The sequence below is a fragment of the Filicampus tigris genome, chromosome 6 (assembly GCF_054856515.1).
Source record: "Filicampus tigris isolate MCC_2025a chromosome 6, RoL_Ftig_1.0, whole genome shotgun sequence".
NCBI lineage: Eukaryota > Metazoa > Chordata > Actinopteri > Syngnathiformes > Syngnathidae > Filicampus > Filicampus tigris.
The window spans coordinates 2,685,787-2,701,941 of record NC_141222.1 but is presented as its reverse complement, the minus strand read 5'-3'; the positions used below and the strand labels follow the sequence as shown (position 1 = coordinate 2,701,941).

General features: G+C 44.3%; 1 protein-coding gene and 1 long non-coding RNA gene across 11 annotated transcripts in view; one reads left to right on the top strand and one right to left on the bottom strand.

Moving 5' to 3' along the window:
• The window catches only part of LOC147145458 (uncharacterized), a 44,270-nt gene that overhangs the window by 25,642 nt on the left and 2,473 nt on the right, over nucleotides 1-16,155 (bottom strand). Inside the window, exons 2-5 of one of the 10 annotated variants that reach the window (XM_086033650.1) lie at nucleotides 10,444-10,518; nucleotides 1,289-1,406; nucleotides 1,073-1,196; nucleotides 431-981 (exon numbers count right to left, since the gene is read on the bottom strand). The exons of 1 other annotated variant lie outside the window; for it this stretch is intronic. In XM_086033650.1, coding sequence (XP_085889776.1) covers nucleotides 1,102-1,196; nucleotides 1,289-1,406; nucleotides 10,444-10,518 — 288 coding nt within the window. In that variant the 3' untranslated portion in view covers nucleotides 431-981; nucleotides 1,073-1,101. Of the gene's footprint in view, nucleotides 1-430; nucleotides 982-1,072; nucleotides 1,197-1,288; nucleotides 15,865-16,155 lie in introns of those variants that run through there. 8 more of the 10 variants (XR_015087153.1, XR_015087152.1, XR_015087155.1 and 5 more) reach the window with 8 other exon arrangements.
• LOC147145457 (uncharacterized) overlaps nucleotides 69-16,155 on the top strand; it is a 35,959-nt gene continuing 19,872 nt past the window's right edge. Inside the window, exons 1-3 of the long non-coding RNA XR_015087159.1 lie at nucleotides 69-213; nucleotides 295-427; nucleotides 7,408-7,576. This is a non-coding gene — a long non-coding RNA (uncharacterized LOC147145457). The remainder of the gene's footprint in view (nucleotides 214-294; nucleotides 428-7,407; nucleotides 7,577-16,155) is intronic.

Here is a 16,155-nt window from a genome sequence, read left to right as displayed (position 1 = left end):
TCTACCTTCTCCTGTGCAGTTGTAAATTTGACCCTCTTGCTCCAGTGATCCATCTTTTTGTGCTTAAGTTTCTTGAGGCGGTCCAAGAACTTCTTCCTCTTGGAAGCAAAGCTTTTTTGGATCAACTTCTCCTTGAAAGCCCTGCCAGGAGCCGCGTCCTACAGCACTTCAACCTCATCCTTTGGCTTTGACTGGACCTCCAGATGCGAGAGAGTAAAGTGGCTTTTGTCATGATTTTCCATGTGTTTGTGAAGCCTATTAGAGTGACGATGACTCTCTACACTGTCTCCCAAGACTTTTTGATCTGATTAGGTTCCAGCTCATGGTGCTGGCAGCCAATTGGTTTGCACATGTAGCAAAGCTTCATGGTGCTTCATTTACTCTATGCTGCCATCAAGTGATCTAGAAGCCCAAGAGGTCAACAGTGGTAAGAATTCAATGGCTATTTGCTTAAGACAAAGATATGAATGTGCTTGTGTTAGTAATTTAGTTTTTGAACAAAATACAACAAGTGCTAAGGATAATTTGTTATTCATTTTTATTTAGAAAAAAATAACATTCCCACAGTGGCTGGCTTTAAACGGTTTCTTTTTTTGGACAGTATTTCACCAGCTTTAGAAAATATTCTTTCACAAGGCACAGATGATTCAAAGTGTGAGCCACACATATGAAGCTCCCTCACACAGGCACCCATATTTGCTGAACCATCTGTTACAAGGCAGGTAACTTTGTCAGTGATGCTCCAGTCAGATATCAGTGCAGTTTTTGCTCGAGCAAGATTTTCAGTCTCTGGGAAATGTTCTACCCCAAAAACAATACTGTGCAATGATGTTTGTTCATCGATAAAAGGGCAGGTCACAGCGAGATATGAGTCTGTGTTCATGGATGTCCACATATGTGCCGTAAGGCTAACTGCAGAAGCCTTTGACACCATTTCTTTGGCTTTTTCTTTGGCCAGTTTATACCTGTCGTCCACCATAGCTTTCAAAGCATAAAAAGGAACAATATAAAACTATTGGAATTGCCACTACGGGGAAATGAGAAGAAATACTTCATGTGTTCACATACATACCTTCCTTGTGGGAAGAACATAGGTAGGGTTCAAAGCTTTCTGAACCCTTCGTCCTCCACAATAGTGAAGGGCCGACGGTCCTCAATGACCATGTTGACCAAGGCTTCATCTACATCTTTGCTCTCTTGCAATCAGAAATCAATTATAGGTTATGTTAGTAATGCAGTATTTAAAGTGTATCTTAAGATTGTCTATACACTGTGTAATTTCGCTTACTTAAGCTTTGCCCAGTTTCATGGCTCTCCTTGCTCTCATGCAAGGCTCTATAATGCCTCAACATAGACGAGGTGTTATTGTTGTATACAAGTTCCCTTGCACACAACAGACACTTCACCTGTGAATTAACAAAAGTTAGACACAAGAACAAACGAAAAGCTGCATTGTCACATTTATATTAATGTAGTTTTTCTCCCTTACCTTATTGAAAGCAATCAGATCAAAATGTTCCCATACAGGGGAGGATTGCCTTTTTCGCGCAGGTTCCATCACAAGCACGGATAAGGCTCGAAAAAAGATTGCGCTAGTTGCACTGTTGCGCACAGGTGTAACAAGTACAGGAGTACGAAGTCCACAAAATGTGAGATAACAGGCCATCGCCATTGCGTTTTGCAACCAATTTATACCATGGTCTGTACTGTTTGCAATGCGCGCCAAACGTCGGACCACTCCCGAAGCGTCCATGCGACCCAACCGGCCGGCGAGGCTTCACACGTCATCATTTCCGTGTTTTGCCGAAACGACGCGCGCCTCGATACAAGCTTCGTGGAAACGCCCCTCCCATTATTCGACACAAGCTCCGGAGCCTCGCCCGATTTCGGCCCATCACTATCTCAGGGTCATCAATCATGCCACACATTTCAAGTAAGCTCACAGATCTGAACGTGGGCAGAGGTTATGCGGCCCCACTTCTGACATAGGTGTTGAAGAGACCAAGGAGACCACCTGCAATGTAAAGAGGGAGATGTCTGAAGCAATTGTGATGTTATTTTCAGTTGACAGAAGTGACAAAATGGTCACCCCGTGAGATGGCTAAATTTCCCTGCTTAACTCATTTTCCACAAATGCAATATTAATCAGAATGCCTTCTTTAAACTAGTGGGCCTGCATAGAAGATATTCATTCATTCATTCATTCATTATCCATACCGCTTATCCTCACAAGGGTCGCGGGCGTGCTGGAGCCTATCCCAGCTGTCTTTGGGCAGTAGGCGGGGGACACCCTTAATTGGTTGCCAGCCAATTGCAGGGCACACAGAGACAAACATCCGCACTCACAATCACACCTAGGGGCAATTTAGACAGTCCAATCAACTTACCATGCATGTTTTTGGAATGTGGGAGGAAACCGGAGTACCCGGAGGAAACCCATGCAGGCACGGGGAGAACATGCAAACTCCACACAGGGTGGCCGGAGCCGGGATAGAACCCACGACCTCTGAACTGTGAGGCGGACGTGCTAACCAGTCGACCACTGTGCCGCCCGCATAGAAGATAATCTTGAATAAAATATGTTGCACAGTTTTGGCCATTATACGCCATAACACCACTGCAGTGATGAAGCAGCTCCATCTATCTATCTATCTATCTATCGATCTATCTATCTATCTATCTATCTATCCATCTTCCAACATAAAAGTACTTGGGATGGGCGGTACCACACGTCACAGATTAGATTTGATACCGATACTTTTTCTTGCAATGTAATCAATACCGATACGATACCTGTTTTTTTTTTCAATCAAATTATCTTTACACAGGCAATTCACATGACAAATACTGGTCATGGAAATGCACATTTATTTTGTGCATATGTTGTGCAATACGGGACGTGCTGTCTTTAGATGTTTCTATAAATTACTTGTGTTGCCGCAGTATGCAACATCTTTATCACATAATTGTCACTTTGCACTAACTTTATCAATGGGTGAAAAATTAACACCACACCACACTTTGCTTCCTCTCTACCATGCCTTATGCATCTCTTCTCTGCATATGAAGCCTAGGTTTTCTTATTTTTAAGCAGCGGGAGCAGGACATCATCCTAAATACGATGTGCATGCTTGCTGCGCCCAGGGTCTTCACAGAGACGGTGAGACTGAGAGCTTTCCGGGACAGCAGCGGTTTGGATATATAAACAGATGTCGTGTGTTACCGTTTGTGGGTACATAAAGCAACGGAACCAGTTACGTTACCTGATAGCACCAACAGAATTTGACTGGAGTGAAACGTTGGCCCCATAATGCATAAAAGCTGAAACACAACACTGTAATTTTGACTGCAATCTGCTTTTTGAATGAAAGTTAACGATGCACGCTAATAATACGTCGCACATAGCAGCAACTTAATGTAAAACCGGGTCATATACATTAATAGATTAACTTACGATCCTGTCGTCTTCCAGCAGCACCTGTAATTTAGAACGTGCATTGTGCACGCAGAGAAAGGAGTGTGCAATTTCATTTTTTGGACGCAGGTGGCAGTAGCCATTAGAAACTCAAAATCCTGCGGAGTGCAGCATTATGGGGGAAAAAAACCCAAACTATTCAAAGCTACCTGACCCTCTACTTGACCCTGAGTGAAAAAAGTACTTGTTCCGTAAACCTACTGTGACAAATGTTATTAATGTTAATAAGTTTATAATAAAGTTAGTAGCACACTGCTGTGATCGCAAATTGTTGAACATAATATTCTAGCAATGACGCTTCACTTCGCGTCGTTCCCTTTGTTCAGCACTGCCACTCCATGGTCCTGCTGCTGCTGGTATGGCGAACAATGTGAGCCTAACCCCATTGTTCATGAACTTTATCCAAACAAACACATGCTTGCGGTATTTGCTTGAGTCTTTACAACATCTTATTTCGACCGGGTTGCTTTGGTAATAAAAGCCTTTTCAAACGTTTTGGTGGCCAAATTACGGTGTATTCTGAGAAATGTGGACCGTCCGGTTGGCCTCGTGTCTGTGATGTACGTTGTGGCGTGACACACTGCCATACTGGCCCTGGACCACCATTAATGTTGGCCCCTGTACATTTTTACTTATTTCATTCTTCACCTTTGTTGCTAAATTATATTTGGTATTTGAATTATTTTCTTTGAATATTTTTTCCTTTTTTTAAAAAGTTGAATTATTTCAATACTCAACAGAGCTGTTCCACAGGAAATACCTTGTAAATAAGGTGCTAGATTGAGAGAGCCTAAGATCCAGAAGATTTGCAAAACTTCTGATCATGGTCTAGTTGAGCAAATTTCTACTTAACGTATAGTATGTGTATTGTGTAGTGAGTGCAGACGTACAATACAATTTATGTATAAATTACCAAAATAACAATATTAATCTGAACATAATTGAAAATACAGATAAAAACTCTTAATTGAAAAACAAATAAAGAAAAATGCTTACATATTAAATAGTGTTACTCCTAAAACAAAGCGATACAAGTACAAGTTGCACATATTGAACAAAAAACAAACATGCTACCAAATCTTGTACACCTGTTGTTGTTCTCGTGCTGACTGACTTCTGCTTTGGACCTACAATACGTCATTGTGTACTAGGTAGCAGGTGGCCAATTAGGAGCAGCCTGAGGCAGGATCTCCTGCAGTGTTTATAGCTCCTGACCAATTAGAGTACTTGATTTATATGTGCAATAATTCTCATCACAGTGTTGCACAAACAGATTGCTTAGAGAGGGCTCACATATGCAGGGGCGTGCACAGAGTGCGGCCAATGGGGCAACCACCTAATCGGGGGCATCAACAGTTCCCCCATGTCCCCCAATTTACACGGCACTAAAGCAATGATGTGTTGGTTTGTGTGTGACTGCATGCATGTGCATGTGTATGTCCGTGTTGCAAATCCCCTCAGTGAGAGTGTGAGGGATTTCCATTCAATAAAACATCCATCCATCCATTATCTATACCGCTTCTCCTCACAAGGGTCGCGGGCGTGCTGGAGCCTATCCCAGCTGTCTTCGAGCAGCAGGCGGGGAACACCCTGAATTGGTTGCCAGCCAATCGCAGGGCACACAGAGACAAACAAACAAACGCACTCACAATCACACCTAGGGGCAATTTAGAGTGTCCAATCAACCTACCACGCATGTTTTTGGAATGTGGGAGGAAACCGGAGCCCCGGAGAAAACCCACGCAGGCACGGGGAGAACATGCAAACTCCACACAGGTAGGCCGGAGCTGGGATTGAACCCACGACCTCTGAACTGTGAGGCGGAAATGCTAACCAGCCGGCCACCGTGCCACCTCAATAAAACATACAACTGCAAAACAATAGTTCAGGCTGATCTGTGCAAAATATGAATTCTAATACAAAGAAAAATGTAGCCCGGGATCTCACAGGGTACCAAGGTCGGGTCAGGCTACTCAGGAAGTTACCAAGTCAACACGTCTCTCAGAAGAGAATGTCTCCAACGGGATACTCTTCCTGAGGGGATACAAGAAAACTCTGCCAAATATTCCAGCAGAACATGGGGGTGACAAGTGTGAAAGTGTTTACACACTACACTTGTTTTTTGTGGCCTCCACCACGGCGTAGGATGCAGGACAGCCCAGTGAAAACTGTGGCACAGCACAAGCTTGCCTGTATTTTGTCTGGGGTTGCTACAGGAATGAACAGGAAGTAGCCAGGTGCATTTTCCCACTGGTTTGGGCATAAAGTTGGCCAAATTATGGCAATGGAAAGCCCTGGCTTTTCTTAAAATGAGGATGAGGAAACGTGATAAAAGTGAAGCATGGGTGGCTATGCTATATTTGATTTTAAGATAAAATTGTTATTGATGAAAATGCTAAAATCACACATTTATGGCACTTTCAATCAACGGTGTACCTCCAAACTAGTGGAGAGCTCCCTGTTTAGCTGTGCCTTTTTTTAACCACATTATTTTGTCTGTCTTGTACCCCTAGCTCAGGACACTGGGGCACTGCACTAATTAGTGATCCCTCCATTTTCCCCTTCCATTCTTTCCTCTGTTGTTTCAAGAACTGTAGAACTCTGCCAAAATCTCTGGTTATTGTTACTCTAAAATGCCTCCAACACCATCTACCATACTGGATGTACTTAGAGGTCGTCACAGCATGCTACTGCAAACTAAACATTTTTCAATTCAGGCACGTCTGCTGCAGTGACAGTCACTCACTTTATGCGCTGCCAGTGGCATGGTACTGCACTGTTGCGCCATGGCAGCACATATACAATGAATTGGTTGGTCAAGAGTAGGGCTGCAACAACAAATTGATAAAAATCAATATTTAAAAGTGTTGGCAACAAATTTCATTGTAAATTCATTGTTTCGCACTATTATTACATCACTGTGATTGATTAGCAACCAGTACAGGGTGTACCCTGCCTAGCACACACAGACAGCTGGGATAGGTTCCAGCAGGCCTGAGACTCTAGTGAGGATAAGTGGTTCAGATTGTGGATGGACGAATGGATAGATTATTGCACCACTCAACCACTGCGTCTGGCTTTTCACTGGGAATCCCTCATGCCGCTGCTCCTCTATGGGTTGCCCAGCCATTCACAAGCCTCGGGACGCGTGCTGCCTCGCTTCACCCAACTTCTGTTTTCTCAAAGTTGTCAATTTGTTTTGTCACTAACAGGATGTTATCAGCATTACCAGACAAACCCTAACCATAACACGCAGACCAAGGTTATCACATTCACCTGTTTCTGAGCTGCTTTGAAGGTTTATGTATCTGTATGCCAGTAGGTCGCACTGCGTCTTTTCAAATGCAGCAATCGGCAATTACGACCACTCTGGTCACGGCAAAAATAACCACTGCGTTTTTTTGTCTCCATCCAAATTCATAGGCTGCTGTCCCCTTTTGTTTTGAGCTATAGACCCCAATATTGTTTTTATTTTATTTAACTCTCTCGTTTACTTACTCTTCGAGGTAGAGAGCAGAGCCAAACTCTCTCATCGACTTGTTTTCTTTTGCAGTCAAATGAAGTTCTAGTTATGTCTAAAATATAGCCAATAAGGAATAAAAAACATAAGCACAAATTCATTTTGTTAATGTTATTTCTCAACCAATCTATTGATATTGAAATAATTGGATATAATCTCCCAAAATACTTGTACGTTTTGATAACATAATGGCTTTGTTGTGACCAAATACCAATTTTTTCACACGGTAAATGTATTATACAGTAGTGGGGGTCAGAGGGGGCTAGAACTAGGCTAGGCTGGATTTCTTAAAATTAAGTTAGTAAATCTTTTATAATAATGTAAGCAGGTAAAACAAAAAATAATAATAAAATACACATTAACTTGTGTTTATGTTTTATATTCCCCCCCAAAAAATCCGTCCATACTGCAGAGTAAACCTGGGTGGGCCAATGCTGGACTGTTTCTACAATAGAGAAGATCTCCAAACAGACTTTCACCTGAGCAGGGGCTCACATGGGGTGTTGCTGAATCTCCTGAACCAGGACCGACACCATGGATGGACTGCAGAGATCAAGGTCCTGGTCTTTCTCTTCTGGATGGTGAGTGGGGCATCATACCAGGTGGTGTCACGAATCTTTGGGATGGTAACAGTTCACCATCCACCGGGTCACTGGGTAAGTGACCACCAAAATCATCCACTTCCCCAGCATTGCAGGAGACATTCAGGCAGTGACCCAGGGTTTGCACGGCTGGTGAGACACCAGGCTTTTTAAGTACTGCCGAGGTATTTGATTGCTGTTTTCTAGCATAGTCTATAGTCTAGTGTGTATAGCCAAATATGTTGCTATCAGATGCGCATATTTGGTACATATTTTCCATCATTGATTGAGTTAGCTTTGACGATTTAGCCACACGAGATTTCAAAACATAGGCTGGACCTTATATTTGATTGATTGCTTACTTGATCCAATAAACGAATGTTTCCCGTGTCAGGAGTTCAACAGCCAATGAACATATTACATGCGTAAATAGTACCACCCCTGCATATGGTCAGTTATGTTTGCAGTCACAACCAAACTTGCTAAGCTGGTGATTAACGCATTCAATGGCCAATGAAATTCTTAAGAAAAAACATGGAAACTCTTTTGAATAAAAACACCGTGCGTAACCTGCGCAACACACACTTTCAAAGCCGCCGGCAGCGACATCAGGTCTGTGCGAGAGAGCGCACGTCATATCGCGTCACCTTCTTTGATTTTTTTGCGTTTTTTTTTTATCTGGATGTAGGATATGATAGCGCCAAGTCTTAATTTTCATTAGAACTCATGATTGCTGAAGCATTCCACAATAGCAGCCTTTTCTCCTACGTTTGTGAACATGGTTGCAATGGGATCACCCAAATGGCACACTTTTGGTTCGCCTGGACATCCCTTTAGTAAAACTTGTGTAAAATGCTCATTTTCTGTCGTATTATTGTCAAATTTGAAATGGAATTGGAGGAGACTTTGAGCTGTAATCCTGTTGTGTTATTTTGGTCCAGCACGCTAATCCAAAATTTTCCAGGCAGATTTTTGGACAAGAAAAAAAATAGGCCGACATAAAATCCGCCTTCTTTTATTTATTCAAACTTCCATAATTCAGTACCAGTAGCACTTAAAAAGATTGCGACCATTGAGGAAAAAATTCAAAGTGTTATCTTCAAAAAGAGACCAAAACTATGCTGATACTCCAAATGGTTAAAGTACAGCTTCAGTTTTACTTTGGGTGCACCTTTGTAGGCGTTCAGGTAAAAATACCAGGTGAACTGCAACGGGTTAAATTAAGCCTGCAGATTTTGGCCCTGTAGCTTCTGCAGCAAAGACGCAAGATTCAAAGCATGGCAGTCCGAAAGATCTTGGCCAAATGTGTTGTTTGATGACGGGTTTTGGCACGACCAGCTAGCCAAGAGAAGGCAGACCTGCCACTCAATAGGAGTTCACCAGTTGAACCACCTCAGTCACCTCAACAACGGTTGATTGTTTTTGTCCATTTGAAGTGAAATGTGGAAGATGTAAAGTGAAAATATATGGAGTGATATTCACCTGCTGAGCTTTGAGAGCCATACATATCGAAGTAGCTATGTCATTCGAGACAGATTCCTTCATCAACACCTTACATCGCTTCATAGCACAAAGAGGCCAAGTCAAAGAACAACGAAACCAACTTTGTTGGTGCTGAGTGAGAATTGAAACATTTTTAAAACAATGGAATCAGTCTCAGATTCATGATGAACTTCTCCAGAAAGGAATGAAGTGGAGATTTAATCCTCCAGGTGGTTCTCATCACGGAGGAGCCTGGGAGAGGTTAATTTGTTCAATCAGGAAAGTCCTCAAATCTACTAAAACACAAACTCTGAATGATGACGGTCTCCACACTGTGCTGTGCAAAATGTAAGATATTCTCAACAGCAGACCAGAACAGCGTCTACAGATTCTAATAACCTAGAGGCTCTGACTCCCAACCACAACCTTCTCCTCAGCCACCTATTCCTCCTGGTGTTTTTCAAAAGTAAGATTTGTATTCTGTATGAAGAGAAGATAAATACAGTACGAGTCCAAACTTTTTGGGAAAAGATGGACAAAGGAGCCACGACTTCGCGAGTGCCAAAAATGGAATAAAATCAAGCAATTTAATCCCTTGAGATGTTGTGCTTGTTGTGGACGACTGTGCACCTTGCTACACTTGGATTATGGGGAGAGGTGTCAAAGGTGTGCAGGATGAAAGAGGACTTGTTCGACAAGTTAGTTTTCACTAACAAGTTAATTTTATATTTTTTTGGATCACTAAAATAGTTGTCCTTTTCTATTTTATCCACAAATTTGGGAGAAATTAGGAAATAAGTGACTCCATGAATAACGCCTCTTGTTAATGAGGAGAATGGCCGCACCCCCTACCGTTCTGTCCTTGTTCGGTCGGAGTAACTGTAGGAACGGATTACAAACTCTCCATTGGAAATCATTGTAGTTTCATTGCTTATAATGTCCAAAAATGGTAATCAATTGGCACCAAAATTTATGTGGACATCCTTACTAATGACCCCTTCAGCATATCAAAAGGATTAACCTCTCCGTGGCTGATTTATATGCGAAAGCAGGAATGTGGAAGTGAGCAGAGCTGCATAGATTTATGCTGGGACGAGCGCACACTGCTTCTTTGCTTAAAACAAACAAACAAACAAAAAAACACTGCTTCTTTGCTGATCACGGTTAGGATGAGCAAGGCATTTAACACCAGTCAGGATATTTACAGTGACTGAAGTGGGAATGAGGAGACGTGCACATTTATTTGGATGAGGAATGGCCACAGTTTTTCGGCCTACAATAAGCTGTCCAATTTGGAACGTAAAAGCCGAAATGGTGCGTTCCAAAGCGGCTGTGGCGTCGGATGCGCACGTTCAAGACAACCCCGGTGTTCGATGAGGTCTTACCTCACTCTGACGCCGCTTCACCCTCCCGGCTGTAAGCGGTGTAGGACAACGCACGCGACTGCTTGGGAGGCAACCCTGCGACATGAAGACGCAGGCTCATGATCACCTCCACACGCTGCGCAGACAGTAAAGAGCTAATCTTGTTGTGCTAACGCCTTTTGTTATAATGGCCTGAAGCTAGTTGTTGCTATTAGCTTTACTGTTATCCTACTGTTAGCTGGGGAGGGAATGGGTGGGGGGGGCTGGTCACTAAAGATCCATGCTTGCCTAATTGCTTGCCCACTGCCAGTTGCCATCTGCCTCCCGAGAGTTGACACGAGTTTGGTGTCGCTGAATGTCCGAAATATAACCAGTCGGGTTTGTGTGTACATTCATGCTCTTGTCCGCTTCAGCCTGTGTAAGTGGAGAAGCGATCGCCACGGTATTTTTGATTTTGTGGAGGTGATCATTATGAGATCACGTTTTATGTCTATAAATCCAAACTATTGTGCAGAACACTTTTATACTTTGACAGGTTGAAGTGGACAAGAGTAGTAATGTGCATTTGCATTTTGGTGGCGATCGGTCGCCGTTTTAGACAACAGAACTGACAAAGCGAGCAATATTACCATGCTTGGCTCCCTCCCGTGACGTAGACCGCTGAGACCCAAAAAATAACAAGCCCAGCCCCAAAAAGGGGCGTGGCAATTTGTCGTAAATGTAATCACAAAAATAAATCACTACAGAGTCTTTTTTTTGGGGGGGGGGGGCATTTTAGCACTGATGTCATTTTTACATGCAAATCTATTATATAAGTGCCAATGTTAAGCTCATCCAAGTGTCCCTGTAAGATCAACACGAGGACAAGCTATCTGGACAGGCCAGTCACAAAGATTGGTCTCCTCTAGGAAGCCGATGACTTGTTTGACATGACTTGACTTTGACCATGACACTTGTGACAAACTCCATAGGCTCTGAAAGTTCTAGAACAGGGTTCGCCACCCTATTTTATTTGTCTCAAAAACGCGTATCATGTCTTCTTATTAAAGTTTTTGGCCACTTTCATATGTGGTCCTTGATCGGATACGTACAGAAATCTTTGCAATGCGACCGCGGTCTGAAACGCGCCAGGTCACATATATCTGAAAATGAGCTCTGCATGGGCGGAGGGAAATTGCTGGCAGCTGGGGGATAGAATTTGAAAAGTTGTTTTGAATAACAGTACAGTGGTACCTCTACTTACGAAATTAATTGGTTCTGGAAGAAATTTCTTAAGTAGAAAATTTTGTAAGTAGAGACGCGTTTTCCGTGTAAATGCCCTAATCCGTTCCAAGCCCCCCAATATTGAGACATAAATGTTTTACAAAGCATAAAAATGCATGAAAACATGTAAAGAATACATTATTGCACAATAAATGAGAGTTGTGCATAATGTAAAAAAACAAAGAAGAGAGTAAGGAATAAAAATGATGGTCGTTTACCTTTTAATTACTGTCCTCATCGCTTTTTGCCCTCTTTGGTTCATGTTCTCTCTCAGAAGTGGTTTTTGCATGGCGTTTTGTAAAGAACTATAACGTGGCGACTGTCGATACATTACGGTCATATTCTTTGGCGAGATCAACCAAACGCATCCCCCTTTCACACTTTTCTATTATCTCTTGCTTTGTTTGTATGGACAAACATTTTTTCTTTTCCTCGTTTCTAATTCACGTAAAACTATTGGAACACCTCATGGCCCAAGGGGCGAATGACTAGGATGCTGCATAGACATATCTATCACATATCTATCTAGCTACCTGTCTATCTGCACACATAGACATATGGTAGAGGTCCCTCTTAGCCAGTGGGATGCCAGAAAGATGCTAGGCTAGCCAATGGCAGAGCAGCTATGAGTATGTTGCATTCAGGAAACTCCGGAGCTGCGAGTAGCAGCCCATACTGCTAGTAGCAGCCCATACTTTTACCTTTCGTATCCTGAAATTTCTTTTGTAACGAGAGGCAATATTTTCCTGTTGAAGCGTTTCGCAACTTGAACATTTTGTATGAAGAGACGTTCGTAAGTAGAGGTACCACTGTATTGACTTTATATTTGACTTTAATTTTAATACATTGACATTTGAAAAAGTGGAAAAGTGGACATTTATAGTGATAGTACAAATTCAGCCACGGCTCAGATCGGCGCATTTTTTACGTGCGGTTATGGCGTCACTCCATCTTTAGTGACGTCTTTATGAAATGAGATCAAAAAGCCTCGCCTCATCGTTTCCCCCAAATACTGTATTTCTACCTCCTACCAAATCGCTCCACTGTCGAAATGCCCCAACACGCTGGACCACATTTATTTCCGTAAACACTCGTGAGTGACGTCGTCTCTTCTTCTGCGCATGCGAGTCACTTTGGGGATGCATTATGTTCACACACGAAAGAGACCGAGGTTGCATTTATACTATGAACGCTTACACAAAAAATTCCGATTTTTTTAGAAAAAGACGGCAGCTTACAGTCCTGCGTAAAGATGAAAGTGTCTTCCTACAGCCCTAATTTTGTCACGTGAGGAGCGGGATTTTGACACATACGCAGACATGTCACGTAAATTGTCGAGTAAAAAGTCTATCAACGAAAATACAAAGTAACAACAGAGAGCTGGATTGGAAGAGAGTTTGCATCCTCACTCAAAAAAGGTTTGACGTGCTGATGTGTCACTGTGTAACTCAAACTTTTGAACTGTAAGACCTCAGGCCTATATGACATCATAAAAGAGACAAAGCATAAAAGGACCACTGCAACTGCAGAGCAACTGATACATCACATAAACAACTGGTTATAACAGTACCCCCCTCCCCTCAAGGGGTACCCACCTGGTGCCCAGAATCTAAAACAACAACAGAAACAAGGTCAAAAATAAAAAAAAACACAAAATAAACTTCAGTCTGAAACAACAAGAATTAAAGGAACTCAACAAACACTAGGAAACCAGCTGTACTTGGATGAAGACAGCAAACAAACAGCAATTAGACCCGACAAAGACAATGAACCAACAAAAACTGAAAGAAAGCAATAAACCAAATACAGACAAGACAATGAGCAACACGAGTAACACTAAACAAGGCACAGAGTGTACAGAGGGAGGTAACACAAAGGATCAAAGTAAACGAGCACAGATGGACATTACCTGCTTGCGACTTGGACTAAAGGCCTAGATAGACCAAACCGACATCGGAAGGTCATGAAGCGTCATAGCATCTGAATGCACCGTCTGATTGGTGTAGTGACCACCGTCGTAGAGTCGTAACTCATCAGTAAGCGTCTGCGGGGCGTTTACGTATGTTGAATCGGCGTCGCCAGTTGTAACATTTGGTCACTCTGATTGGCTGTTAGCTAGCAGGTCAGCACTCGGAGCACCAACAGGAAGTGACAAATCCGGATAAACAGTGAGCACGCCTCCACTGCCTTAATCTTCTTACACGTACAAGAGTGAGGGTTGTCAATTGAAGTATTTCACAATACCGTGTCAAGAATGTGATGGTTTACTTCGCGTGGGCGTTCATCGTGAGCGAAGAATATAGCTGAATGCATTGTTTACGTTTTTATAATCCGCCCCCGGCCAACAGCTTTCCGGTTTGATTTTTCTACCAATGAGAAATAGTGACTACCGCCGCCGATGGTATTAAAGGATATTACATCTTATGCATGCGCAGAAGGTATTTTAATGGTCAGCGTCGCTGTCTGTCATTGCGGTGTATTTTTCCAGCGTGACGTGCCGACAGCCGGCCGGGCACCACAGGGTGTAAGCGTCTGTCACTGTTGGCCAACATAATTTTGGTCTTTCTAGGCCTTAAGGCAGCAAAGAAAAACGCAATAGAAACAATGAACTGACAAAGACTGAAGGAAAACAAGGAACTAAATATAAACTGATGAGACGAGGAATGCCTGGACAAGACACAAAGTGCTATTGGGAGTTGATTGAGTACTTCGAGGGATCTGGTAACGGAGCACAGATGGACACAATAACCTAACCAAACAGACACATACAAAGGAATCATGATGAAAACATGTAACTAAATTCTAAAGTAAAACCAAACTCAAGAACAGATCGGAGAAGACCAGACAAGAGGTACCAGGCGGAACCAGTCCGGTGGGCGTCCAGGAGGCCAGACGAGAGGGTCTTGGCAGGACTAGTCTGGTGGGCGACCCGGAGGCCATACGAGAGGGTCATGGCGGGGACAATCTAGTGGCCCTCCCGAAGGTCACACGAGAGGTTCTTGGCGGGGCCAGTCCGGTGGGCATCCAGGAGGCCTGATGAGAGGGTCTTGGCAGGACCAGTCTGGTGGGTGACCCGGAGACCAGATGGGAGCATCATGGCGGGGACAATCTAGTGGCCCTCCTGAAGGCCAGACAAGATGTTCTTGACAGGACCAGTCTGGTGGGTGACCTGGAGGCCAGACGAGAGAATCTTGGCGAGGCAAATCCAGTGGCAGTCCTGCAGACCAGATGAAAGGTTCTTGACAGGGCCAGTCAGGAGGGCGACCAGAGGGCCACACAGGGGATGAAGGCAGCCTCAGGCTGTAGAAGAATCGGAAGGACTCTGCAGAGCTTGCACCGCTGTAGCAGAATCCAAGGCCAGCCACAAAGGTTGCGCCGCTGGAGCACATTAAGAGGGCAGCAGAAGGCCTTGCGCCGCTGTAACAGGATCGGAAGGAGATCGCAGAGCTTGCGCTGCCGTATCAGAATCCAAGGGCAGCCGCAGAGGTTGCGCCACAGGAGCAGAGTCAGAGGGCAGCCAAAGGCCTTGCGCCGACGTAGCAGAATCAGAGGGCAGCCAACGGCCTTGCGCCGTCGTAGCAGAATGCAAGGGCAGCCGAAGAGGTTGCACCGCCGGAGCAGAGTTGTGCTGTCCAAGCCGGGTCAGAGGGCCTCCAAAGGCCTTGCGCCGCTGTAGCAGGATCGGAAGGAGGTCACAGAGCTTGCTTTGCCGTAGAAGACTCTAAGGGCAGCCGCAGAGGTTGCGCCACCAGAGCAGAGTTGGAGGGCAGCCACAGAAGTTGCACTGCCGGAGCAGAGTCAGAGAACAGCTGAAGGCCTTGCGCCGCCGTAGCAGATTCAGAAGGCAGCCGAAGGCTTTGCACCACCGTAGCAGAATCAGAAGGAGGTTGACAAGCTTGCACCACTGGGTCAGAGTCAGAGCCTGGTGGTGCTGAGGAGCCAAGACGGGGGCCTGCATTTGCTGAGGTGCCGGGAAGGGGGCCTGGCACTGCAGAGGTGCCGATATGGGAGTCTGTAGTTGCCAGGGTGCGGGCAAGTGAGCCTGGCACTGCCCAGGAGCCGGCATGGGAGCCTGTAGTTGCTGAGGTGCCAGGAAGAGGGCCTGGCATTGCAGAGGCCCCGGGTGCAGACGAGCCGGCATGGGAGCCTGTAGTTGCCAAGGTGCTGGGATGAATGGAACTAGGTGAAGAAGTACGCAGTAAAGGTGGGTGAATCGATCCAAATATCAATATTATCGATACCAAGCAAGTACTTGGATTAGATCGATACCCGATACTTCGCTCCTCCACCAATTTCCGCAAAGCGCCGCTTGTCTGAGCAAATACCGCCCCTCCCCCCTCTCTCGCCCACCGCCTCCTGCTACTCTCTGAGGCCCTGTCTACACGTAGACGGGGCTTTTGAAAACACTGGATATAAGCCTGCAGTTAGCCCTATCATCCACACGTCCCCAGAGTTTTTTCAGTGAAAACG